General features: G+C 42.0%; 1 protein-coding gene across 4 annotated transcripts in view; it reads right to left on the bottom strand.

The window, feature by feature from the left end:
* AKAP9 (A-kinase anchoring protein 9) overlaps nucleotides 1–27,912 on the bottom strand; it is a 3,155,794-nt gene that overhangs the window by 500,450 nt on the left and 2,627,432 nt on the right. For all 4 annotated transcript variants that reach the window (XM_044067665.1, XM_044067666.1, XM_044067667.1 and 1 more), the window contains 2 exons: nucleotides 18,554–19,048; nucleotides 18,404–18,458 (listed from right to left, as the gene is read on the bottom strand). In XM_044067665.1, coding sequence (XP_043923600.1) covers nucleotides 18,404–18,458; nucleotides 18,554–19,048 — 550 coding nt within the window. The remainder of the gene's footprint in view (nucleotides 1–18,403; nucleotides 18,459–18,553; nucleotides 19,049–27,912) is intronic.

Here is a 27,912-nt window from a genome sequence, read left to right as displayed (position 1 = left end):
CAGAGAAGACAGTTGGGCAGTGCATGAATAAACAAACAGTACAGAACACAAAGTGGGATACCACAAAAACCATAAGAAAGTACAGTTTTGTACCTACCATAAATGTAGATGTTCGAGTGCTCATACAGCTGCAGTCATTACAGATAGGTTATCCTGCTGTCAGGCGGGTCCTCGGTCGGCCGAATTCCAAAGTCCAGGTCCGGCGTCGGTTGTCATCGCCTCTTCCCTGATGTCAGTGCGGCAGGGGTATAAAAGAGGCAGCCAACGCCATCTTCTTCAGTTTTTCTTGCCCCAGATGTCAGGTGCCCCCAGAAGGAAGGCAAAACATAAATTTATGTAATCATGCAATATAGAATAATCAAAAAACAGTAGTTGCAAGCAAATACACCATAAAAGAATACCCCAAATAGGTTGTATGAGAAGGTGTTTGTCATAAGGCCTGTCCTAAGAGGGGATGAAGGGGACTGCAGCTGTATGAGCACTCGAACATCTACATTTATGGTAGGTACAAAACTGTACTATGTTCATCGTGCATACAGCTGCAGTCATTACAGATGGGAAGAATCCCAAAGCTAAGTAGGGGTGGCAGGCACTAAGTGGAACTAGGAGGAGCAAGGATGCCCTGCAAGACTGCTGTAGCAAATCCCGCTCTAGATTTAGAGTATAGTGGAAGGTGATAGTGTTTGGAGAAAGTGTGCACTGAACTCCAAGTGGCTGCTTCCAAAATGTCCTTGGTAGGAACCCCCCTGAGGAAAGCTGCAGAGGTAGCTGTGGCCCTGGTGGAGTGGGATCTGATGCTTGTAGGCACAGTTTTTCCATGAAATGAGTAACAAAAGCGTATGCAGTGGGCTATCCATTTTGAGATTGTCTGTTTGGAAATAGCCTTTCCTTAAGCACCTGTAGCATAGGACACAAAGAGTTGCTCGGATTTCCTGAATGGCTTTGTCCTGTCCAAATAATAACGAAGTTGTCTGTGAATGTCCAAGGAATGCAGTAGTCTTTTCCCTTTGTTTTGTGGATTAGGATAAAAGGTAGGTAAGTGGATAGTCTGATTCAAAGCTACACTGGATACTACCTTTGGCATAAAGGTAGGGTTGGTTTGTAAGGAAACTCTGTCCTGATGGAAAATGATGAAAGGTTGCACAGCCATGAGGGCCTGTAGCTCCAAAACCCTGCGTGCTGAGGTGATAGCCAGAAGGAAGGTTGTTTTCCATGACAAGTATTGTAGTTCTGTTGAAGCAGCTGGCTCAAAGGGAGGAAGGGTCAGCTTTTCCAATACGAAGTTGAGGTCCCAGGCAGGGACTGGTGATTTCCTTGGGGGTTTTATATTCTTTGCCCCTCTGAGGAACTGTCTTAAGAGAGGATGAGAGAATAAAGGAGGATCAGTGTTGTATTGTGCAGAAATGGCTGAAGCGTGGATTTTGATGGAGGAGAAGGAAAGTCCACTGTTTAACATCTCAGCTAGGTACTGTTTGAGGTAAATTTATTACCCAAGGATTCTGGCCCTTTTCTTGATTCCAGGCACAAAATCGTTTCCATTTGGCGGAGTAGGCTTTTCTAGTAGAAGGTCTTCTGGCCTCCAAGATGACATCCTGCACCTCCTTGGAGAGGAGAAACTGTTGGGAAATCAAGGAATTCTCCATGCAGCTAGATTTAGGGTTTTGAGCTGGCTGTGAAGAGGCTTGTAGCTGTGCTGGGACAACAGAAGAGGGACTAGAGGTAGGATCCATGGTGGGGAATGTGTCAGGCTCTTCAGGAGCGGATACCAGTGTTGTCTTGGCCAGTCTGGAGCAATGAGAATCATTTTCGGCCTCTCTGCTCTGGCTTTTAATAGAACTTTGGGCAGCAGAGGAAGAGGCGGAAAGGCATAGACTGTCAACATTGTCCAACTGAAAGAAAGTGCGTCCACTTTCCAGGCCTGTGGATGATAGGTTCTTGAACAAAATGTTTTCAACTGGTAATTTCTGTGGGTAGCAAAGAGATCTATGTCTGGCTGTCCCCATGCCTGAGTTATCTTTGTGAAAACTTGAGGATACAACTTCCATTCGTGTGGATCTGTCATATTTCTGCTTAGGCTGTCTGCCAGTGTGTTTTCCTTCCCTGGCAGGAATTGTGCCTGTAGTTGAATTTGCAATTCCAGTGCTGTGTTCCATAGGGTCATGGCTTGCCTGCACAGGGGGTATGAATGAGTTCCCCCTGTTTGTTTATGTACCACATCACTGTGGTCTTGTCTGTCCTTATCAATAGCTGGCCTGGATGCAGTAGGTCTTTGAAGGCCATAATAGCATTTTGCACGGCTAGCATTTCCTTTTGGTTGATGTGTAGGTGCTTCTCTTTCTGGGACCATTTTCCCTGAATGCACTGATCTGTCATGTGTGCCCCCCAGGCATAGTATGAGGCGTCTGTTGTGATGATTTGAGTTGCTTGAGATACACAGAAAGGGAGACCTATGTTTCTTTGGCATGCTTGAGCCCACCACAGAAATTCCTTTTGAAGGCATGGAATGAGTGGTATAATTGTTTCCAAGCTGTGGCTGTGTTGAGACCATAAGTTTTTTAGGTACCATTGAAGTTTCCTCATATGCAGCTTTGCACATGGAATTAGTAGGATGCAAGATGCCATGAATCCCAGAGACTGCAGGACTTTCCTTGCAGTCAGCCTGGTGAAGGTTGCCATTTTGCTGAAGTATTGAGATAGTTGCCCTTGTTTGTCTGGCGTGAGGTAGGCCATCTGGGTGGTTGTATCCAAGCTGGCACCCAGGAAAATTATTTGTTGAGAGGGTATTAGTTTTGATTTCTTTTTGTTGACTGTGTATCCCAGAAAGTTCAACAGTTTTATTACAAACGCCAGGTATTTCAGAAGTATGTCCTTGCTGTCCGCTTGGATCAGGCAGTCATCCAGATATGGGTAGATTTGTATTCCTTGTAGTCTGCAGTAGGCGATTACTGATGCCAGGCATTTCGTAAACACTCTGGGCGCAGTAGATAAGCCAAAGGGCAATGCAGAGAATTGATAATGGGTTGAACCTGCAAGAAATCTGAGGTATCTTCTGCAATCTTGTCTGATAGGGACATGCAGGTATGCCTCCTTGAGGTCCAATGTTACCAGCCAAGACTCCTTGCCCAGCATGGGAAGAAGCTGCTGTAATGTGAGCATCTTGAATTTTGGTACCTGTAAATATATCTTTAGGATGGATAGGTCTAATATAGATCTCCAATCTTTGTCTTTCCTTGGTACCAGGAATAGTCTGGAATAAAACCCTTGACCTTGTTCTTTTGCAGGTACCTCTTGAATCGCTTTCATGTCCATGAGAGCTGAAATTTGTTTTTGTGCCTCTGCCCTTTGATTTTGTGGCAGGTTTGGCATGCCTCTCATTTTTGGAAGGGTGTGAAAGTGGAACCTGTAGCCTCTGTCTATAATGTCCAGAATCCATTTGTCTTTTGTAACAATATGCCAATTTTTTGAGAATAATGCCAGTTTTCTGCCCAAAGGTGCTGCCATTAAAGCTTTGCTTGGCAGGTAAAGGAGGAAGTCATTGTGTCTGTTTTCTAAATGACTGTGATCTATCTTCTCCACCTCTTGGGGTTGGTGTTTGCCACTGTCTGGCTCTGAAAGATCCTTGAGGTTGCCCTCTACCCCTTGGGCCTGTATCTGCCTTTGAGGTCTGTCCGAGGCTGGAAAGGACCAATTTTTTGAAGGCCAGTTTCTGCTGAAACGTGGAGGTTGTACCTGCAGGAAATCTTTCACTGTTTGCATCGATTTGGCTTTTTCCTCCATTTTCTTTAGTACCTCCTCAGCTTTAACACCAAACAATACATCTTTTTGAAGAGGTGCATCTAATAATTTAGCTTTGACATGATCTGGAAAGGCTTGCTCTTTGAGCCAAAGCATGTCTACGTATAACAGACCCCATAACAGCAGCTCTACATGAGGCCTCTAAAGCATCAAAACCACACTGCAAGGTATGTTTACCCACTTGCTCTGCACCATGCAACAAATCCTGCAACTCTTTTAAATCTGGTTGTTCTGGTTGTGCCATTTTGCTTTTCAACTGAGATAACAAAAACTGTTGATACTTTAACATATGGAACTGACAGTTTAATGCCCTCATGGTTAAAGTGGCCGAGGTGTACACCTTTTTCCCCCACCTTTCTAAAGCTCTGAAATCTCTCTCTGAAGGTAATGGGTTTTTAGCAGTAGAGGCCTTAATTCCCTTGGGACCCTGTGAAACAGTTTCTGGGTCAGCAGTATGGCTTTTGTATAGGAACTGGTGTGAATCAGGAACCCGGTAATACCTGTCTGGTTTAACAGGAGCTGGAGGTAAAGAATCTGGATTAAGGCTGGCTTCTGTGTACACATCATCCAATATATCTAAAACAGGAGGGATAGCCAGGGGCCTATGCTGGGGGAGCAAGAGAAAATCCCTGAGCCTTTTCTTGGAATCTGAGTAATCTTGGCCTTCCCAGTGAAAGTGTTCCCTCAATGTATGTAGGGTTTCCCCAAAAGAGAAGTCCTCAGGGGGGGAGACCGAGGGAATTGACTACTCTGCATCAGAGTCCTCGAAAGGAGAATAGGCATAATCCTGGTCCTCAGAATGTTCAGAGGTAATAGAGGCTTGATCTGAGGAAGGGTAGTCTTCCTCTAATCTGGGCCTTTTGTCCGAGGGGGGTTGAGAACCCCTGATAAGAATAATCAAATCCTCAGCCATTTTGAGCATCTGTTTTTTAGGCATGGGGCCTTGAGAGGGGGTCTGAGGTCCCTGTTTTTTGGTTTTCATGGCTGCTTTAGATTTAGTGAAAGCTTTAATAGAGAAGGAGGAAGGCCTGAAGACACCTTGAGAAATGGCAGGCCTGTCTAAACTCTGAGTTTCCCCGCCAAGAGTGGCATCGGTATCTGTAGTAGGAATGGGGACCGAAGAGCCTGCGACCTCGGGTACTGAAGACACTGGTAATGTTGTGTCATCGGTACTCAGGGGCTGCGTAGGCGCCTCACTGAGAACCGGAGAACCGGTAGTCGGCCTTAGCGTGGTGTCAGTAGTCGGTGCGGACCTTGTATGTCGGTCCTTATCTTTGCGTCTTTTACTCAAAACAGGAGTCGGAGTATCCGACGACATAATATAATTAAATTTTTTTACCAAAATAGTGAAGAGCGAACTCCGCACTTAATAGTGCACTTGTTGAATCTAGCACAAAACGCAGGCCAAGACGCCGTGGTCTGGGCCTAAGCAAGGTATACAGAAAGAGTGGAAATCCTTATGCGGTATTTGCTTCCCACATGAAATGCAATTATTAACTTTGTCTGACATCGGTCTGAGGCAAGAAAAGTTTCCCCAACGGGGTACTTAGCTTTCAAGAAGACTTCGGCTGAAATATTTTCGTAAATCTCAGGAGCTGGCCGTCTGGCACTTGCGAACTGCTTCTGCGCAAGAAAGACTGCAGAAGATGGCGTTGGCTGCCTCTTTTATACCCCTGCTGCACTGACGTCAGGGAAGAGGCGACGACAACCGACGCCAGACCTGGACTTTGGACCGAGGACCCGCCTGACGGCAGGATAACCCATCTGTAATGACTGCAGCTGTATGCACGATGAACATCCAGATCTAATCCCAGTCCATGGTTTACCAAAGAAACCAAACCCTCCTCAAAGCTGGAGATAAAGCATGAGATCACTGGAAAACCGTTAAGTCCCCAGCTGCAAAACAAAACTATCAGGAGCTTAGGAATAAAGCTAATAAACTAGTAAAACTTGACAAAATTAATTACTACCCCAATCTTCAACTCAAGCACCAAAATAGCCCTCAAAAATTCTGGACAGCCATTAACAAATTACTACTATCAGGCAAACCCCCTCTCCCACCTTAGTAAATAACTCTGACAGCATTTCCACTCAATTTAATAAATTCTTTACTGAAACAATACTGACTCTAGCCAACCAACAGAAAAATCAATACACACACCCTTCCTCTGAACCCATTACTACTCCCATAAGGAATAGTTCCTTCAAATTCCAGTCAGTCTCTATAGATAGGATAAAAAAGTACCTCAAAAAACTTAAACCCACTACTCTGGCTGCTGACAAATTACCAGGGGAATTCTTAAAAATTGCTGTTGATGCAGTGGCCTACCCTATAGCCATTCTAATTAACAGATCCCTCTCAGAAGCCACCGCACCAGAGATATGGAAAATATCTCACATAATCCCCCTACATAAAGGAGGTAACTCCACAGAGCTTACAAACTACCGACCTATAGCAATTCTATTCCCTCTTGCAAAAATCCTTGAAAAGTGCATATACTTCCAAATGATTCACTACTTGCACACACACAGGCTCTTATCAAACATCCAGCATGGCTTCTGACACTTCCATAGTAACACCACTGCCTTATTGTCCCTTCTCCAATACAGTAAACTCTCATAGAAATGCTGGTAAATTTGTTTATGCCACTTTTCTTGACCTCTCAAAGGCCTTCAATATGGTTACACATGACATTCTTACCAAAGAACTGTCTGAATTAGGACTCTCTCTTCCTGCCATAGCCTGGTTCCAGAGCTATTTAGCTGGCTGTCAGCAAACAGTCGTGGAAACAAGAACTCTCCCCCTTCTCCCAGTTAATCTTGGTTCATAGGTTAGTACTAGGCGAACTGCCCTTGTGGGTCATTTTAAGCCTAGCCAATTACCCCATGTCAGTATCAAACCCTGCACCTTGTGCCTATAAGGTGGCTACCTTACCCATTATGCCAACCTCCCAACCAGGGTTCTATTTTAGGGCCTCTGCTGTTCAACCTCTATATCAATAAGCTTCATTCCTCCACTCCCAAAGCATCTGTCATCCAACACGCTGATGATTCTACGTTAATTTGTGCAGCTTCCTCACTCTAGGAACTTCACACATTAACTCAGGAATCTTTTCTCTCTATAGAAACATGGCTATCCAATATCCAACTCATCACAAACACTGCTAAAACCAAACTACTACTCTTTAAACCCATTAGGTCCACCTCATCAACTTCTACCTTTAATATCATGTCCAGTAACAAAACTACTCTCTCTCCCACAGAGCACACCAAACTCCTGGGCATTGAGACTGATAACAATCTAAGATTTGATATTCATATTTCCCAGACCATCAAGAAAGTTCACAAAAAAACTAGGTACCCTCTACAGAAATAGACAGCCTCACCTACTCTTCACCAGCCTTGGAAAAACAGACCTAGCTAAGCTTGACTCCTGCTATAACAAAACAGCTAGATTTGCCTCTGACTCCCCATTTAGATCTCACCACTGCTCATCCTTGAAGCTGCTCAACTGGCATAACTTCCTCAACTCCTGCACTACAACCAACTCTCTCTGTCCCATAAAATTTTACATCAACCAGAAAAAACCCCTGCATTGCAAAGCCTACTTCATCTCCACACCAATAACAGAACTCTTCACTCCAGTAACAAGCTTATTGTCACAGTAACTAAGTCAAATAATACAGCAGGTGATGCCCTCTTTTCTAATTATGTATCCAAGATATGGAATGCTCTACCCTATAACATAACTAATATGACATCCTTCATACAGTTTAAAAAAGCATTAAAACTGTCTCTCACTAATAACTGGCTATGCTCTTGCACTTCACCAGGCTAGACCCTCCACTATGTTAGCCCCTACACCACCTTAACTATCTCACACCTCAAGAGGAACAGATAGGTCTATATTCTATTACTGTAGAAATACATACAATATAAGAAAATACATTGTTATAGTTTATACCCCAGTAACCTTTAAGAAGTTGTTGGTTTGCACATGACTCCCTCCAGCAATGATTGAGGTCATTTTATTATATATATATATATATATATATATATATATATATATATATATATATATATATGTGTGTGTGTGTATATATATATATATATATATATATATATATATATATATATGTGTGTGTGTGTTTGTGTATATATATATATATATATATATCTTTAGACTGATGAAACTATTATTGCACAATTTCTCAGTTTTCACTAACTGTGACTGCTGTGTATGAATATACTGCTATTAATTAAGACTGACTGCATTTTGTATCTAAATATACTTTGTAAACTTTGTAGTTTTTTTGTTACATGATATTCATATGTGTGGAGCTTTTCTCCCCGGGCATCCACTGAAAATGGACCTGTGTCATGCGGACTATCCCGGTTAACAAATGTAAAATAAAATAAAATAAAATAAAATAAATAAATAAATAAAAGTGGAGACACAGGCAAAAGTAAAAGATATATGGGAGATCAGTACCTTTACGTATATAGAGGGTCTGTAAATACTTAATAAAATAAAAAGCTAACGGGATAGGATAACTGGACAGGATAAGGAGCAGCTAAGAAAAAGGAGTCTATATTAGAACCTCGAAGCGGCAGCTCTCCAAGCACCCAAACGTTAACCTGTAAACACCAAAAGCAGAAAAGCGTGAACGGCCACTTCTGGAAATTTTTTCACAGGGAAAAAATTCACTTGGCCGGCGAACAGACAAACTTTCCAACCCTAACAACTAAATATACCCCCATAACTAAATATACCAACTCCGAGATCGCTCTACATTGGAGAAAAGGGCAAATTCCCAATAATGGCCAAGCATATTTTTTCCCTGTGAAAAAATTAGCGGAAGTGGCCATTCGCGGTTTTCAGCTTTCACTGTTTACGGGTCGACCATTAGGTATTTGGAGAGCTGATGCTTCCAAGTTCTAATATAGACCCAAGAAAAAGATGACAGACTACCTGGACATACGTTATCATCACATGAGAACTGCGTTAAAGCAGTTCTGCTCTGAAGCCTCCACCAAGCAATAAATTGTCGGCAAAGAGGTTAAGGGCACAATAGGTCATAAGATCGGTCCTGAAGCTTTGAGACCATGAAATAGGGTAGACTGAAATGGATCCTTTTAAGACAGTGAAAATATTTAGGAAGTATTATGCTAATTTGTTATAAGGAGGAGAAGGCAGGGATGGGCTGCATAGAGATATTACAAGGTAACTAAAGGACTAAAGTTGAGAAGGAGGGGTAGAGATTTGAAAGAAAAAATAGTGAGGGCATTGAAAAGTACAGTTGTGTGCCTACCATAAATGTAGATGTTCAAGTGTATTCACTGTTGCAGTCATTACACTTGGGTTATCCTGCTGGCAGGCAACCCGTAGTCGGCCTGAGTTCCAAAGTCTTGGTCCGGCGTCAGTTGCTGTCGCCTCTTCCCTGACATCAGTGTGCCAGGGGTATAAAAGTTGTAACCGACGCCATTTTCTTCAGTTTTTCTTGCCCCAGATGTCAGGTGCCCCAAGATATGAAGGCTGTAAAGATAAAAATATGCCAAGCAACCATGCATATATCACTAAAAACATTTTCTTCTTCTAAAGGCAAATACACCACATAGGTTGTATGGAGCTGAGAAGTACAGAATAGTCCCAGCAAAGAGGGGGATGGTGGGTGGGTAACCAGGACTGCAACAGTGAACACACTCGAACATCTACATTTATGGTAGGTACACAACTGTACTATGTTCATTGTGTTTCACTGTTGCAGTCATTACACTTGGGTAGAATCCCAAAGCTGAGGTAGGGTGGCTGGGTCTAGATTGGATTTGGCGAGGCTAACAAGCCCTGTAGAACTGCAGTGGCAAAGCCTGCTCTGGATTTGGAGTAGAGAGGTAGGTGGTAGTGCTTGGTAAAAGTGTGCACTGAGCTCCAGGTTGCAGCTTCTAATATGTCTTTGGTTGGTACCCCTCTGAGGAAAGCTGCTGAATTGGCTGCTGCTCTGGTAGAATGAGGCCTAATGCCCTTAGGCACAGATTTGCCATGTTGTGCATAACAGAAGCGGATGCAGTGTCCTATCCATTTGGAGATTGTCTGCTTTGTAATAGGTTTCCCTTGTGATCCTGCAGCATATGCTACAAACAGTTGCTCAGTTTTTCTGAAAGCTTTTATTTTGTCCAAGTAATATCTGTGTATATCCAAAGAGTGCAGAAGTCTTTCCCCTTTATTCTGGGGATTTGGGTAGAAAGTAGGCAAATGAAGAGTTTAGTTTAAGGCCACATTGGAGACCACTTTTGGCATGAAAGTTGGGTTTGTCCTTAGAGAAACCCTGTCCTGGTGAAAAATGAGGAAAGGTTCCACAGCTATCAATGCCTGTAACTCTGAAACTCTTCTTGCTGAGGTTATTGCTAGGAGCAGAGCAGTTTTCCATGACAAGAATTTTAGATCAGCTGTGCTGGCTGGTTCAAAAGGAGGCAGTGTTAGTTTTTCTAAAACAAAATTGAGGTCCCAAGTAGGTAATGGTGCTCTCCTAGGGGGTCTTATATTCTTTGCCCCTCTGAGGTACTGTCGTAGTAGAGGATGTGAAAAAAATAGGAGGATCCGTATTGTAATGAGCTGAAATGGCAGAGGCATGGATTTTAATATAAGAAAAAGATATGCCTTTGTCCAACATCTCAGTCAGGTATTGTAAAATCTGAGGCATATTAGGGACCAGTGGGTCGAGCCCTTGTGCCTGGTTCCAAGCTAATGCTGGGTCTCCTGGCTTCCAAAAGTACATCCATAACAGCTTTAGAGAGAGGTGCAGTCTGAGTGGCTACATTATCTGCCATGCTGCCAGGTTTAAGGTTTTGAGTTGACTGTGCAGAATCTGATTGTTTTGCTGTGTCAGAAGATGAGGGATTTGAGGTAGAGGCCAAGGTGGGCCTTGGGACAAAATCTTTAGGATTGGGTACCAGTGCTGGCGTGGCCAGTCTGGTGCAATCAGGATCATTTTTGGCCTCTCTTGTCTGACTTTTAGAAGCACCTTGGTGAGAAGAGGCATCGGAGGGAAGGCATAGACTGTCAGGTTTTTACAGCTGAAAGATAAAGCATCCACTTTCCATGCTTGAGAGTGATAAGTCCTTGTGCAAAATTTCTGTAATTGGCAATTGTGAGGGGAGGCAAATAGATCTATGTCTGGGCGTCCCCATTCCCTTGTTATCATGTTGAACACTTGTGGATTTAGCTTCCATTCGTGAGGATCCATGAGATTTCTGCTTAGTTCGTCTGCCAGTGTATTTTTTGTTTCTGGCAGGAATTGTGCTTGCAGATGTACCTGGTAAGTCAGTGCTGTGTTCCACAAAGTCATGGCTTGTCTGCATAGGGGGTAGGAATGTGTGCCTCCTTGCTTGTTTATGTACCACATAACTGTGGTATTGTCCGTCTTTATTAATAATTATCCTGGATGTATTCGGTCCTTGAAGGCTATCAGGGCATTCTGTACAGCTACCATCTCTTTTTGTTTGATGTGAAGATGCATTTGTTCCTTGGGCCACGTGCCCTGAATACATTTTCCTGCCATATATGCTCCGCAGGCGTAATCCGATGCATCCGTTGTTACTGTCTGCCTGGCTGTAGGTAAGATGAAAGGCTGTCCCTTGTTGTGGTGACAGGCCTGGTACCACCATCGAAACTCCTGTTGTAGGCAGGGAATCAAGGTTATGATTGTCTCTAGGCTGTGACAATGCTGAGTCCAAACACTTTTTAGATACCACTGTAGTTTCCTCATATGCAGTTTGGCATATGGAATTAGTAGAATGCAAGATGCCATGAAACCCAGGGCCTGCAGACTTTTTCTTGCAGGTAGCTGGGTCTTTGTTGCCATCATTTGAAAGTAATGAGTCAGTTGCCTTTGTTTGTCTGGCGTGAGATAAGCCATCTGGGTAGTTGTATTTAAGCTTGCAGCCAGGAATATTATCTCTTGAGAGGGCACTAATTTTGATTTCTTTTCGTTTACTGTGTACCCTAGGCAAATTAGTAATCTTTTTACAAACTCCAGGTGCTTTAGAAGAATGTCCTTACTCTCTGCTTGAATAAGGCAGTAGTCCAAGTAGGGATATATTTGAATTCCTTTTTGTCTGCAAAATGCAATTACTGGTGCCAGGCATTTTGTGAAGACCCTGGGCGCAGTAGATAAGCCAAAGGGCAGTGCAGAGAATTGGTAATGCATTGAGCCTGCTATAAATCTGAGGTATCTTCTGCACGATTGTCTGATTGGGATGTGCAGGTATGCCTCCTTGAGATCCAAAGTAACTAGCCAAGACTCTTTGCCCAGCATGGGCAAGAGCTGCTGTAGTGTTAACATTTTGAATTTTGGAACATCCAGGAAAGTATTTAGGACTGACAGGTCCAGTACTGGTCTCCATGCTTTGTCCTTTCTGGGTACTAGGAAAAGTCGTGAGTAAAATCCTTGGCCCTGTTCTTCTTGTGAAACATTTTGAATAGCTCCCATATCCATAAAAGCTGCAATCTGTTTTTGTGCCTCTACCCATTGGTTTTGTGGCAGGTTTGGCATACCTTTTGGTTTTGGAAGCGTGTGGAAGTGGAACCTGTACCTCTGAGAAACTATATTCAACACCCATTGGTCTTGGGTGATCATGTGCCAATTTTTTGAAAAAAGTGCTAGCTTTCCCCCTAGGGGTGCTGTCAACTGGTAAGAGCTTGGCATTTGCAGAGGGAAGTCACTGTGACTGTTTCCTATAAGGTTGTAATTTGTCTCCTCCTCCTTTGGGGGCTGAAGCACCCCATTGTTTAGGTCTGTAGGAGCCTTGGGGCTGAGATCTGCCTCCTGGGCGTCTGTATCTGCCTCTTTGTGGCCTGTCTGACACTGGAAAGGACCAATTTTTTGAAGGCCAGTTCCTGCTAAATCTAGGTGGCTGAACCTGTAAGAAATCTTTCACAGTTTGCATTGACTTTGCTTTATCCTCCATTTTCTTTAAAACCTCTTCTGCCTTAACACCAAACAAAGTATCATGCTGTAGTGGGGCATTCAATCATTTCAATTTAACATGGTCAGGTAAACTTTGTTCTTTCAACCAAGCATGTCTTCAAATAACTGAGCCTGTAACTGCGGCTCTACAAGAAGCCTCTAATGAATCAAAACCACATTGCAGAGTATGCTTTCCCACTTGTTCAACTGCATGCAATAAATCCTGCATTTCTTTACAGTCAGAACCTTCTATATTTGTAACCATTTTCTGCTTTAACAATGACATAATATACTGCTGATATTTAAGCATGTGAAACTGACAGTTTAAAGCTCTTACAGCTAAAGTAGCAGAAGTGTAAACTTTTTTCCCCCATCTGTCCAGAGCTCTGGAATCCCTATCTGAGGGGACAGGATTTTTGGCAGTGGAAGCTTTAGACCCTGAGAAATAGTTTCTGGGTCTGCAGCGGGGTTTTTGTAAAGAAATTTATGAGAGTCAGGGACCATGCAGTACCTGTCTGGCCTTACTGGTGCAGGGGGTAAAGAATCTGGAGACAGACTGGATTCAGAAAAAACATCATCAACAATATCAAGCACAGGGGGAATAGCTAAGGGCCTGTGCTGAGGCAATAGAAGGAAATATCTGAGCCTTTTCTTGGATTCTGAGTAATCCTGGCTCTCCCAATGGAAATGCTCCCTCATGGTGTGCAGGGTTTCCTCAAAAGAGTAATCCTCAGGCGGTGAGGCTGAAGGAATGGACTCTTCAGCATCAGAGTCCTCATAGGGAGGGAGAGAATAGCCCTGGACAGAAGAAGAATCAGAAGAAATGGAAACCTGATCAGAGGAATCATAATCAGTCTCTTGCCTAGGCCTTTTGTCAGGAGGGGGATGGGAGCCCCTGATTAAAGTAATAAGGTCTTCGGCCATTTTAAGCATCTGTTTCTTAGGCATGGATGACTGTTCTGGAGAATGCTGCACTTGTTTCTTTGTCTTTAATGGTGTTTTTGACTTTGCCTTTGCTGCTGTAGTAGCTTTAATTGTAAGCTGTGAAGGTCTGAAAACACCCTCAGAAGCCGGTGCCTGCTCAGCGGCTCTGGACCCATCTGAGGGTATATTTTCCGTAGGCCCAATACCTTGAGTTTCCACAGGCCTCTGTGTCTCCACGTGGCTGTTGGTTGCGGCCTATGGCTCTGAGGTAGCGGGTGCCAGGGGCTGCGAAAGTGCCTCACTGAGAACCGGTGAACTGGCGACTGGCCTAGAAGAAGCTTCGTCGTTGGTTTTGGACCTCAGATGCCTGTCTTTTTCTTTGTCTTTGCGTTTTTATACATTCCGGTCGGCATTATGTAATTAAATCTTCGTCCAAAATAATGTAAAGCAAAATCAAACCGACGTTTAATAGTGCATTTATTAAATCTAGCACAAAACCGACAACTAGTGACGTCGTGGTCAGGGCCTAGGCAAGGAATGCAGTAAGAGTGAAAGTCCTTATGAGGTATTTGCTTCCCACAAGAAATACAATTATTAACTTTTACTGACATCGGTCTGGAGCAAGAAAAAGTTTCCCCAACGAGGTACTTAGCTTTATTGAAGACTTTGGTTCTGAAATTCAATTTTGAAAATCTCAGGAGTTGGCCGACCAGCACTTGCGAACTGCTTATGCTTCGGGCACCGCGTGGCAAGAAAGACTGAAGAAAATGGCGTTGGTTGCGACTTTTATGCCTCTGGTGCACTGACGTCAGGGAAGAGGCGACAGCAACCGACGCCGGACCAAGACTTTGGAACTCGGGCTGACTACGGGTCGCCTGCCAGCAAGATAATCCAAGTGTAATGACTGCAACAGTGAAACACGATGAACATCATCAATTAGACAGCAACATTCCTGGGAGTGATGGGATCCCTGGACAAGGATGATGAGTGGTAAGTGAAGAAGTGATACAGAGATAGTTTCTAATGTTTAATATTAGGGGAGGGGAAATACTCAGGTTATAGAGGAAAGCCGTTATAGTAGCTACATCAAAGGAGGGGAAATTTTGCTAGATCCAGGCTCTTATAAGACAGATAACCATTATGAAACACGACTACAAGATTTTTATGACAATTCTAGCAAAAAGATTGGCTGGGAAATTTGAAAGTATCATAAGCCATTACAAATGTGGTTTTATAGAAGGGGTAAATGTCTGACTACACAATTAAGATGTTAATGATAAAGCAGCATATGGAAGATAACAGGGGTAGGCTTTGAATGGAAAGACTGAATGCAGATAAAGCATCTGACAGAGGGTAAAGTGGAAATTTATCTCTAACGTCATGACTGGAATGGGTATTCCAATGGGGTGGGCAGATTTATTTATGAGGATATAAAATGAAACTCAGGTTCAAATTAAAATGACAGGAATACAGTTCTAGACTTTTGACCTAATAAGGGGTATGCAACAGGGTTGCCCACTGTCTCTTCTTTTCTGCAATATAAATATCTTGAGCTCTTTGCCAAGCAAATAACAGGCCCTCAATGACAAAGATATGAAAAACTGGCACTCTTTGCAGATGACCGTGACCAACATGTAACAGAACCAGAACAGGATATGCCAAAAATATTCACTATACTAAGGGAGTTAGGAAACCTTCACGGTATAAAACAAATGAATCTAAGATGAAGGCAACTGCTGCTAACTATGTGCCAACATCTGATTTAGTACAAGGTTATCCACAACTCCGCGGCCATGTGAAGAAGAGTGTGGTGCCTAGGAATTTGGTTAAGAAGTGAGGTGGTATGAGCAGCACGGGGTATGTAGGAGGAGACTGAGCACAGGATAAAGAATTACACATGAGGCAGTAGAATACAATGACTACAGATACAAACAGCTGGGTGAGGCTGTGAAAATGCTTTTGGTACCATTGGTCATATACAATGGACAATCATGCTTTCATAAGCCAGAAGATGCAACGTGGGACAGAATAAATAAATAAATTAAAAAGTAACCATATGAAAGGCCAGGACTCAGATTACCAAGTCATGTAATATGTCGACTGAATGGTGAAAACTCTGGACTTATAAATGCTAAGTCAAAGATTACCACTTCTTGGAATGTTCCATTTTCTCCACGGTATGGTGATCTTGGAATTGATTTATACACATATATATATATATATATATATATATATGGGTCTACCTGACATGGTCGACAGTTCATATGGTCGACAGTTTATTTGGTCGACAGTTCATTTGATTGACAAGCATTGTAGGTGGGGGGCTTTGCCCCCCCCCCTAACTATATATATCAACTCCAGGGTTGCACAACTTTGGGGAAGGGGGCAAATCTGCTTGTCGACCAAATGAACTGTCGACCATGTCAGGTAGACCCATATATATATATATATATATATATATATATATATATATATATATATAGACACACACGCACACATACAGATATGTAAATAGCCCTGCCCCCTGCAGAAAAAAGAAGTTTAAAGGAACAGAAATGATGCTTGAGATTTTTTCTTCTGAATTTTTATTTATTTATTTATTATTATTTTTTTTTTTTTTGCAGTATATCAGACTCAGCATTTTGAGTCCTGACATTTCAACAGGGAGACAACTTAAACAATTATTTTTGGGATGGAAGCCAAGTGTAAGATATAATGATAGAAAAAGCTAATATTCCATGTAGAGCAGGGAAGGCTAGAAGTGCCAGATCTAAAAACCAATTACAGGACCATACAAATAGATTGCTATATTTACTGTAGCATAGATTTTTTTTTAGCCTAATGAAAAGTAGAACAAACAGGTGGAAAGGACAGAAAAGAAAAAGTTTTTGGTCACAGATGGAAAGGAAGGATAAAGGAAAGGAAGTTGAGCACTATGCATTCAGTGCACTGAAGGGGATATTAAAGGGAGAAAACAGAAAAATGTCTGTGGCAACTCCTTAGGAAAGGACTTCGATGGAAAGGAGAAGAGTGCGGGTATGGCTTGTAAGGCTGATGGAGATTGCAGGATATGAAACCATGGTTTTGAGGAAAGATCTGGACAGAAGGTGAGATGATGCCCTGGGAACAGACAAAGATGGAGTATGGCTGGTAGACAGACCAAGTTTACAATAACAGACTATGGTGATTGAAAGGAGGCAAACATATATCAGGAAATCCAAAGAAGTAAAAAATATGGCCTGATAGAAGTTTTGATAAGTGCAAATAAAAAAGATTTAGCTACAATGGTGAAGATCATATCAAGGGGTTATAAAGTTTTAACTGACAATTATTAATGACAAACAGTTATACTAAGAAATGGGGAAAAGCCTGTGGAGACAAATAAACAAGAGGAGCAATGGGGGATATGAAAGGCCTCCAGAGTAGCTTAATAAGTCTAAATGTTTAGGACTTTTGCAAGGTGGTGTCTGCATAAATGCTTTAATATATCTAATAAACTTTTTAAAATGTTCCCAAATATGAGAAGAAAATGTTGGAGATGTAATAAAGGAGAGTGGGGAATGTGGGATCGTATTTTTTGAAGTTTTCAAGCCCTGAGGGATCTTAAGAGGAATGTTCAAACTGCATTTTAGGAGAATAGAGAACTCAAGAATTGTGATAATGAGGGAAGTATTACTATTGGGTTGGGACCCAGAGCAAATGCAATCCAAAGGCAGTCTGTAATAACTGTTCTTGGTGGTGATGAAAACGTCTATAACACATACGTAAGTAGAAGTCACCTGAAAAAAAAAAAACAGACTGGAGGAAGGTAACCATCCTGACAGACACAATTAATGGCAAGAAACTGAATGCACAAGGTAGTAAAACTGGGAAAAAGATACAGGATAAGTAGTGAGCATTCTAGGAACAAACGAAGATGAGTGCGTAATTGGCATTTAAGATTTGCATAATAAAAATTCCTGTGCAAGCTCTGTGGAAATCAAGAGAGGGGAAGAGCTTTTAAAAGAAGGGGATCTAAAAAGTTTTATTAGTGAATGTGATTAATTTGTTTAGATGTATGATGTAAAAATTATGAAACGTTTGTTAATCTAATTCATGACTGTTAGCATGAGAAATGCATTGGAAGGCTGTATTGTACATTGTTAAAAAGTATGAAACTCTAAACTCTGCCATTAGTGATGGACTATAATCAGTGATACTTATCAGAAAATGAAAGCTTTAATGAGGAACATGGCAAAATAGTAAAATCAGAGATATTCTGAAAAACTGAGGAATCTGCAAGACATTCTGACTTGAGTGCAGTTCTCAATGATTTATCAGAGAATCAAAAATTTAATGAGGAACAGGATAACTGAAGCAAAATCAGGGATGTTCTGCAAAACTGGGGACAGTTGAGCGGCAAAGTATGCCTGCGTGGGCACAAGTGCGTACACACACAAAATGATAGTGCAATTTAATTAAACTTTGTGTACTGGAGTCCTTTCAACAGTTAACAAGAAAGCAACAAGTAAATTCTCGAATTCCTGAATTAAACCTACATGTGCATATATATATATATATATATATATATATATATATATATATATATATATATATATATATATATATATATACACACACACACACACACACACACACACACACACACACACACACACACATTTTAAAAGATGTCACCATGCGAAACAGCTGTACTAATGGCATCAAAACTGACTTACCACTACTATATTCATCTCTCAGACATGTTGAAGACTGTCCCTGAACTGGAATTACCTGCATTAAAAGGAGCAAGATTAGACATACTACGACAATGGTATAAAACAAAACAGGAAAAAAGACACATCTTGAAAATGCCACTCTGTACTTGCCTGTTTACTTCCTAAAGTCTCTATAATTGTTTTCATTGCACTACATTTTTCTTTAAGTGTCTGAACAGTCACAAAATGCTCTCTTTTCAGTGCTTCTGTCTCAGAGATATGTCTGGTTTCCATGTCCATAACTTCAGCAGCATGAAGTTCCCGCATTTGTTCAATTTTGTCAATGTAACTTTCCATCACTTTTCTAATGTCCTCAGAATAGATTGCATTCTCTCCATCTGCATCACTTTGGATTTCAGGCATCTGATTGCCTTCAGTAATAAGATTAGTCCTGTCAGTCTGGGAAGAAGAGTCTTTCCCAACAAACTGAGGCTTTTCTTTGGGTGATGTGTTGTGTTGTTTTTCTGGGTCTGCTGTGGTTTTGTTTTGCAGTGGAACTCCTTGCTCTTTGGATAAATACTGAACAAGTTTAAGTTCTGCCTGGACCAACTCATCTTTAACATTCTTAAGATCATTCTGAAGTTGTTCAACTGCTACTTCCTTCATCTATACAATACAGAAAAGGTAACATTTCAAGTTTTTATTTTATGTTAAACTAGAGCACAAACCAAAGCCTTTATTTCTAATAATAACAATGTTAAAGTAAAGACACGAAACATACTTTTAGAAATGCAAACCATAAATTACATTTTTGGCAAACACATGCACACCACAGACACTCTCTTCACTCACAGAAGCACAAAGATTGCCTGGGAACATCAATTATTACTTACTGCATCTGAGGGTTGTTGAATTAGCAAATTACAATCTCCTGAGAGCAGGTATAAGTAGTTTCACAGCCATCGTCCCTTCAGTTGGAACTAGCACTAATGTACAAGCCTACACCTAAACACTATATGAGCACTTTCATAGCTGTATGGACACAGAAATACCTGACAGGATCAAATCATCTTCCTCAAGGAAGAGTAACCTTGTCTGGTGGATAGCAATAAGCAAACTCTATATTAAAAGGAAAAATTGCTGTCCAGGACGAAAAAGGAGCAGGTGCCAAGTTGGAAGCAATCTCTCCTTTTGTCTGAACAAGCAAATAAGGTCATTGGTGGAATCCTCTAAAGCTAACTTGGAGTCCAAATTGGCCACATCTACAAAGGACAATCACAAGGCCTTCTTCACATACATCTGAAATCTGAAAGGTAACACCCAAATATGCCCTGAACTTGTGGTTAATAACACCGCATACAAAAATGCCATAGATATAGCCAACCTGCTGGCAGACAGATTCAGTGAAACCTTCACCCCCCCATCCCCCCACCAGTAAATCAGGACATCCCCAGCACCTGCCCCCCTCCCCTCATCACCAGGAAGCAGGTGCTTAATGGCCTCTCAAAAGCAAAAAATACAGTCTCCATGGGACCCGACAACATCCCTGGCTGTAACTTACATGAACTCAGGCATGACCTCTCAGCTCCATTAGGCACCCTATTCAACCAAAGCCTGAGTACCGGCTTTGTTCCAGCTGAATGGAGGACAGCCACTGTTATCCCTCTACACAGAGGTGGAGTGTCCACTGACCCAGGCAATTATAGGCCCATCAGCCTAACAAGCCTGATCTGCAAGGCAATGGAATGCATTATCATGGAACTTATAAACAAGGACATTAGCAACCTCCAAATGCTTGACCCTACACAGTTTGGTTTTGTCAAAGGGAGATCATGCCTGTTAAACTTGGTCAACTTCTTCGAAACAGTCACCAAAACCATGGACTTAGGGGCACACACAGTAAGTATTCTAGCCTTTGATCATCACGTGTCTGCAGTGGTGAGGAAACCATTCTATGTTGTGCAACTTATAAACAAAGGTATGGCATCTAAGTCCAAGGAAGTCATTGTTCCACTATATTCAACATTCATCAGACCTATCATTGAGTACAATGCCCCCTTTGGTATGTACCTAACCAGGCATATCCAACAATTGGAACGTCCACAGATGTTCCTCACTAAAAGAATACAGATTGTAAGTAATGTGTCCTATGCAGACCGCCTCAACGACTTATCCCTGTATTGTCTCCTACAGGCTTTTGAGGGGAGATCTATGCCTAGCATACAGGGCATTGTCACCCCACTCTGATGAATTTCTTGCATATCCACAAAACAAACAGCACAAGAATTACCTGTTCTAAAGACTTAAAACTTGCCTGTGCTTTAAACAGGACCTGCTGTAGAGATATGTATGTATCCCAGAGATTACCCCATTTATGGAACAGGCTCCCCATCCATGTGAAGCAGAGCTCCTCCCTAACCCAATTCAAGTGCAACTTGGACAACTGGATGGGAAAATGAAAATTCATCTCTGGTTTGGCACCTATGTCTCTAATGGACACAGGTAACCTGTAAACGGTTCATCTCCCAGTCCCATGCTTACACTTTTCAATGGAATCAGAACTTGTCACAGATTTGGGATGCATGGCTAGGCTTAATGATCCTAAGACAGTGCACACCGCCTACCTTGACCTAGCCAAAGCCTTCAATGTTATTCCCTACTCGGGCATAATTGATAAACTCTCTCATCTAGGCATCAATCAGTATGTTAACAGATGGGTAGCTAACTGAACCCACTCAGTCAAAATTGGGGAAGCCGCCTCTAGTAGTAGACCCCTAACGAGCTGTGTACTGCAAGGATCAGTCTTGGGGGCTCTACTGTTTCAGATATACTTTTCTGAGGTGCAAAGCAACACCAGTGGTCTGTGGCTGACCAAGTTTGCAGATGACTGCAAGCTGGGTGCTGTCTTAAATTCCCCTAGTGATGTGAACATCCTCCAAGAGGGCCTCACCAAAACTAATGACTGGTGCCAGAAGCATGGCCTCAAACTGAATGTCAAGAAATGCATCATTACCCCTTTGGGGAAAATGGAGTCCCCACTAATTATCACATTAATAACAATGTACTAAGCATGCAATTAGTTGTGTGGGACTTGAGCACCCAGGTTGACAGCAACCTGACTTTTGACCACTATGTTGCCTCCATTGTACTGAAGGATTTGTACATGGCTCACCTCATAAGCAAGGATATTTCATCCAGGAACAAGGAAGTCCTAACATCCCTGTACTCCCCCTTTATCAGACCCATTATCGAGTACAATGCCCCCTTTGGCATGTACCTTGTCAAGCACATGCAGCAGCTGGAGAGACCACAATAGTTATGACTAGGAAAATCCAGGGTCTCAAACACCTATCCTATACAGATAGGCTGAAGCCCTGTCCCCTCTACTCAGTCCCATACAGACTGCTCAGAGGTGACCTGTGCCTGGCATACAAGGCCATCTCAGACCACCCAGCCTTGATGGAGTTGCTACATATCCAGAAGTCAAACTCCACTCATGCAACCCGCACGCAAGGCCTCAAACTGGCCTGTGACATTAACAGAACTTGTTGTCTGGAGAGATTTTATGTCCCAATGACTCCCCAATCTATGGAACAGACTACTTCTCCATGTCAAGCAGAGTACCTCTCTACACCTCTTTAAGAGGAACCTGGACAACTGGATGGGAAACAGAAAACACACCCCTGGGATCCCACCTGTGTCACTGGTGGACAGGGGAAACAGGCTGACTTTGTGGGAACATGGGCAAAATTCTTGACTAGACTTATAAGGGCCTCCTGGCCAATAGCCTAGTATCATCCTATGAAACTATAAAATACATTGCCATACTAACAAATATGAAAATATTTAGGAGCAAACCTTGCCTCCCCCCACCCCTGCCGTGACAACCTCACTTTGGGCTTTCAAACAGGTAGAAGAACAAAGGTTTGATACTTTTGAATTTCAGGCAGCCCTACCATGCCATAGTATTTCTTGGTGCTGGTTTGAAACTGCTAAGGTACTTATTAAAAATGTGCATCTGAATGTATTATAGCAACCACTGATATTAACGATGAACTAACCTCACTGAATATGTACATTATCATTATTACTACTACACAGCTATTTCTGCAATACAATGGAAAAACAATTCACAAACACCAGCACACTGCAGCCTCAGAATCTATCCATCCATCTACCCACAAACTCTTTTCCCCATTTTTCCACATGCGGTCAGGCCGTCACTTCACCACTGACAATCATCTAGAGCCAAGGTTTATACTGCCACGTGGCTGGCACTGCCGCAGTAGTTCTTGCACACCACACACACACATATACACATTCACACCTATGGCCAATTTATAATGTCCAATCCACCTACTGCATGTCTTTCGAATGTGGGAGGAAACCACGTGAACACAGGGAGGACATGTAGACTCTTCACAGAAGGCACCTCAGATGAGGATCGAACTGGGAACCTCTTGTTGTGAGGTGACAATGTTATCTGATGTGCCACTTTGCTGCCCTACACTGCAGCCTCAGAATGAATTAACAAAAGGCAATGCAGAAAATCCAGTGTAGATTACTTTATTAAAACAGAGTAAAAAGGTCATACAGATAACCAACTGGTTAAAAAACACAAAAAGAAAAATCTAGCAAAGCTAGACTTCTAACTGTGTGATACCTTAAACCTCTTGCATCAGAGGCCTCATGGGATATATGCAAATTACCCCTTAAGGATATCAGGTGTTTCAGCTAAATGGCAATTCTGAATGTCCATGACTTTTTCTTTTACTTTCATTTTTAGGTCTATTTATGGATAATTTCAGACCATTAAAGCCAAACCCCTCTAGCTGTGGACATGCATGTTTCTGCCTTCTTATGACACCATCAGCACAGCATAAGAGAAATGTTTGACCTTTGGAAACACAGGGTTGTCATACCCAGCTGACATCCATTAACATTAGGGTGTCTACAACATTTCCCAACTAACAAACTAAAACAAAGAGTAAAAAGGTCACACAGATAACCAACTGGTTAAAAAACACAAAAAGAAAAATCTAGCAAAGCTAGACCAACTGTATGATATCTTAAACCTCTTGCATCAAAGGCCTCGTGACATATGCAAATCACCCCTTAAGGATATCAGGTGTTTCAGCTAAATGGCAATTCTGAATGTCCATGACTTTTTCTTTTACTTTCATTTTAAGTCTATTTATGGACAATTTCAGGCCATTACAGCCAAACCCCTCTAGCTGTGGACATGCATGTTTCTGCCTTCTTATTACATCATCAGCACAGCATAAGAGGAATGTTTGATGTTTGCGAGACAAAATGATTTCTTCACTACTGTAGACATGTGATGGTCAAAGGCTAGATTACTGCCTATGTATGTCCCTAAATCCCTGACTACTGGGTCAGCTGTAAGGGATGTGATGTCAATATGACAGTTAACAGGGGTGGATGACTTCCCAAAGATTACTATTCTGCATTTCATGGCATTTCGTTTTAGTCCATGGCACTGACACCAGTTGTTTGTCTCTGTATGGCTCCCAAATATGCAACAAAGTCTAGAAGATTTAGGATGTTTGATTGGAAGTATTTGTCTAGGTATTGTTATACCCCAAGCAGTCTGCAAAATTTCTTCCTCAGGTAAAAGGCAAATGTTGGAAATGTGATAGGGAAGAAAGAAGTAACTTGGAACATATGTTTTGAAAGTGTATTGAGTTAGCAGACTTCATTGGGTGAGCAAGAGGGTATAACTAAGGAAATTATTTTATTTTTTTTTTGAGCTGGGACACAGGATCCGAATTACCTAGACACTGTAAGGCCTTCTTAACTTTAATTCTGGTGGCTGCCAAAAAGCAATCACTTGAAAATGGAAATCAAAGTCTAAACCAAGTGTTTGAAGTAGTGAAGATTATAACAGAGAAAATAACAGGAGATAAGATCTATAGAAAAGGATAAGAGCAAATTACATCCTAAAAAATCAAAATTGTGGAAACCATACATACAGAATAATGTTTTGGAGGAGGAGAGGGGTTTAAGGGAAGGCAGGATTTTATCAAGTTATGTAATGTTTGGTAATTATACACAAAATACATGTGATGTACAGTATAATGTTTGCAACTGGGAGTTTGTTAATATGGTTTGTTTTCTTGACTATGTCAAGTGATAATTCAATAAAGGTGTTACAAAAGAATAGCTAGTGTGGGATATTAAATAAAAATGGTGATGTATAATCAATTAACAGTGAAGTCTACAAAAACAGATGGTATTCCTCTGGAAATCTGGGAGTTAAGAAGGAAAATGTGCTGAAGATCTGAAAAGTTTTATTTTAAAAAAAGTTATGTTCACTAGCTTGAGATTCGAAGCTCAAGCTCCTCCTCCCTACCCATAATGGCTCTTTCCATCAGAGTACCTCAGATCAAGTCTGCTGCAACTACTTATCCACTGTCCATCAAAAACAATTATCTATCACACAGAAAAGGATAGAGCAACAGGAGCTCAAACAGGAACTGTGGTTCTATGAACATATCCATCACGTAACTAAGACTTGGACTGGGGAAAGGGGGGTTAATAAAGAATGAAGAATGAAAACAGACAAAACAGATGGAACATTATGATAAGAACATAATTTTTTTTTATCTGATGTTGTCATTTTCATTCGTTCATTAACCTGTGTAACAGAGTCCCCAGCTACAGAAACCCAGGGTGGCCCTCATGGAAGGATATTCTGGAGCACAGCAGAGCCAAAGGCATTCCTATTCCTGGAAATGAAGTCCAATTTATAATGAGTAATGAAGTAATGAACGCATGAAGATTTAACCAAGTAGCAGCTGCACAGATGTCTTGACCAAAAGGTTTGGGAAGTTGCCACAGACCTTGTAGAGTGAGCTTTAATCTGACCAGGCAAAGGGATGTTCTTCGAAAAATAAAGAAAGGAAATAGAGTTTTTTAACCATATAGCCAAACAGGTCTTGGTAACTACTTTACCTCCTTTAATGTCTGAAAAAGATCTGAACAATTGTTCAGATGTCCTGAAAGTCTTTGTTCTGTCCAGGGAAAAATGTAGTGGTCTATGAACATCAAGTAAATGAAGAGTGTATTCTCCCTTATTTTGAAAGTTAGGAAAGAAAACAGGGAGGTCAACAGAGTGGTTGATATTGGCTTCTGTAGCAACTTTAGGCAAGAAGGAAAGATTGTTGCATAAGGTTTCTCTATCTTTGTAAAATACTAAATAATGCAACTTGAAAGAAAGGGCCTGTAACTCAGACATTTTTCTTGCTGAAGGAACAACTACCAGGAAAACTGTCTTCCACAAGAGGAAATTTAAATCTACTGGGCCACCTGTTTGAAAGGGGGATGAACCAGCACTTGCAATATAATGGACAAATCTCGAGGGGGGGTTAGATGTTTAATGGATGGATGAAGAACAAAGGTGTCCTTAAGAAAGGCTTTAGAGAGTTTAGATGAAGCTAATGATGTAGAGTCCTCTCCCAAATGAAAATTGGAAATTGTAGCTAACTGAACTTTAATAGTGGAAAAGCTAGCCCCATCATTAAAAAGGGAAGCCAATAAATCCAACACCACAAGGACAGGAGCTGTAAAAGGGTCTATTTGTTTCTGTTGCGCCCATATGGAAAATCTTTTCCACTTATTCTTATAACTCTTCCTGGTGCAGGGTTTAAGGGCAGAAATCAAAATCTTCAGGATGGGATGAAAGCCTGGGATGTCTGGTCATCATCAGAACTGGAGAAACTATGCGGTTAGTTTCAGACCTGGAAGGTCCGGGTGAGGGTGCCCCAAGGGGTGAGAGAGAAGATCTGGAGCAGGATCTAGTGTCACTGGAGGGCAAATCAGATGAGAACAAAGAGAGGGTGAACCAGACTTGTCGAGGCCAAAAGGGACCAATGAAGATAAGCTTCCTCTTCAACTTAAATGCTTTCTGTAAGGAATTGGGAATTAGGAGCAACAGGGGAAAGCATGAACTAGAGCATCCCTTGGCAACTGTCTCTGAGGAAGGATCAAGGGAAAGTACCTGCTGCATTTGCTGTTGTGAGGGGAGGCAAAAAGGTCACAGCAAGGCTGACCTCGTCTTTGGAAAATCATGTTTGCCATGGATTGGTTCAGAGACCACTCATGAGACATCAGTAGAACTTGGCTGAGCCTGTCTGCTAGGATGTTGGACTCTCCCAGAATGTGCATTGCCACTGGAAAGCAGTTGGTAGAGCTCACCCATTGCCACACTCGCATAGCTTCTCAACACAGAGGGTAAGACCTGGTTCTTCCCTGTCTGTTGATGTAACACTCCACTGATATATTGGCTGTCTGTATTGCAATAGTCCCTAGAGGAAGAAAGCTGTGTAGCTCTTGCAACACCAAAAGAACTGGTTTCATCTCTTGGACATTGATATGCAAGTTGGTCTCCTGGGGCGGTGTCTTGAACATCCAACCCAGATAATGTCCCCCATCCCATCTGGGAGGTATCCATGGTCAACATGGTATTTGGAGTAGTAAGAATTAAGAGGCGTCTTTCAATAACGTCTGGAGAGTGAAGCTACCATAGCAGAGATTCTTTGCATATTCGGGAAAGTCTGATAGGAAGGTTTAGAGGATTTCTGGGAAAAGACCACTGAACCACTAACCGTTCATTGTAAGATTCTCATGTGAAGGCATGCTGTGGGCAAAAGGGGTATCGTGGCCACCACAGAACAGACAGCCCTGAGAATCAAACTTGCTGGAGGATTTGGTATAACCAGAATTTCTTTGACATGAAAGCATAGGCTTGACACTCCATCCGCTGTAAGACAAGCCTGAGAAAATGTTGTGTCTAGACGTGCCCCTATGAAATCTATCACTTTAACTGGTTCCAACTGGTATTTCTCCAAGTTGAGAGTTATGCCAAGATGTGGAGTCAGCTGCAAAAGATAATCCCTGGCCTGAGTCAGACGATGCCTGGTTGGAGCAGACAACAGCCAGTCATCCAGGTAGGAGAAAATCTGGAATTCCCGCAACCTGAGATGAGCTACAACCACTGCCAAGCATTTGGTGAATACCCTGGGGGCTATGGTGAGCCCAAATGGGAGTGATCTGAACTGAAAATGTCTGGCTCCCAGCCTGAAACGAAGATACCTTCAGGAGTGCCTGTCCATCTTGATGTGGTAGTATGCATCCTTCAGGTCTATAGAGCACATCCAGTCATTCATCGTCAGCAGAGGTAGAATGGACTGCATTGTGACCATCCTAGACTTCATGTTCTTTACCAATTTGTTGAGATGTCAAGTCCAGAACTGGCCTCAAGTCCCCTGTCTTTTTGGATACCAAATAGAACTTTGAGTAAACACGTGATCCGACTTGATCGGGCAGGGGGGACCTTCCTGGATGACTCTTTTTCGCAGCAATTTTGCAAATTTTATGGCTGCAGCTTCCCTATGATTGGGTGGAACATTGGGGAGGAAAGACTTTTGTCTTGGTGTTTCTAAAAAGGTAATCAAGTATCCTCTGGATACAATCCTTAGCACCCATCTGTCCCTTGTGATGGCTTCCCA

This window comes from Protopterus annectens, chromosome 3.part1, assembly GCF_019279795.1.
Source record: "Protopterus annectens isolate FY-2018-M chromosome 3.part1, PAN1.0, whole genome shotgun sequence".
Classification (NCBI taxonomy): Eukaryota; Metazoa; Chordata; order Ceratodontiformes; family Protopteridae; genus Protopterus; species Protopterus annectens.
The sequence above is the reverse complement of the archived record's forward strand: the minus strand, read 5'-3'. Positions and strand labels throughout refer to the sequence as shown.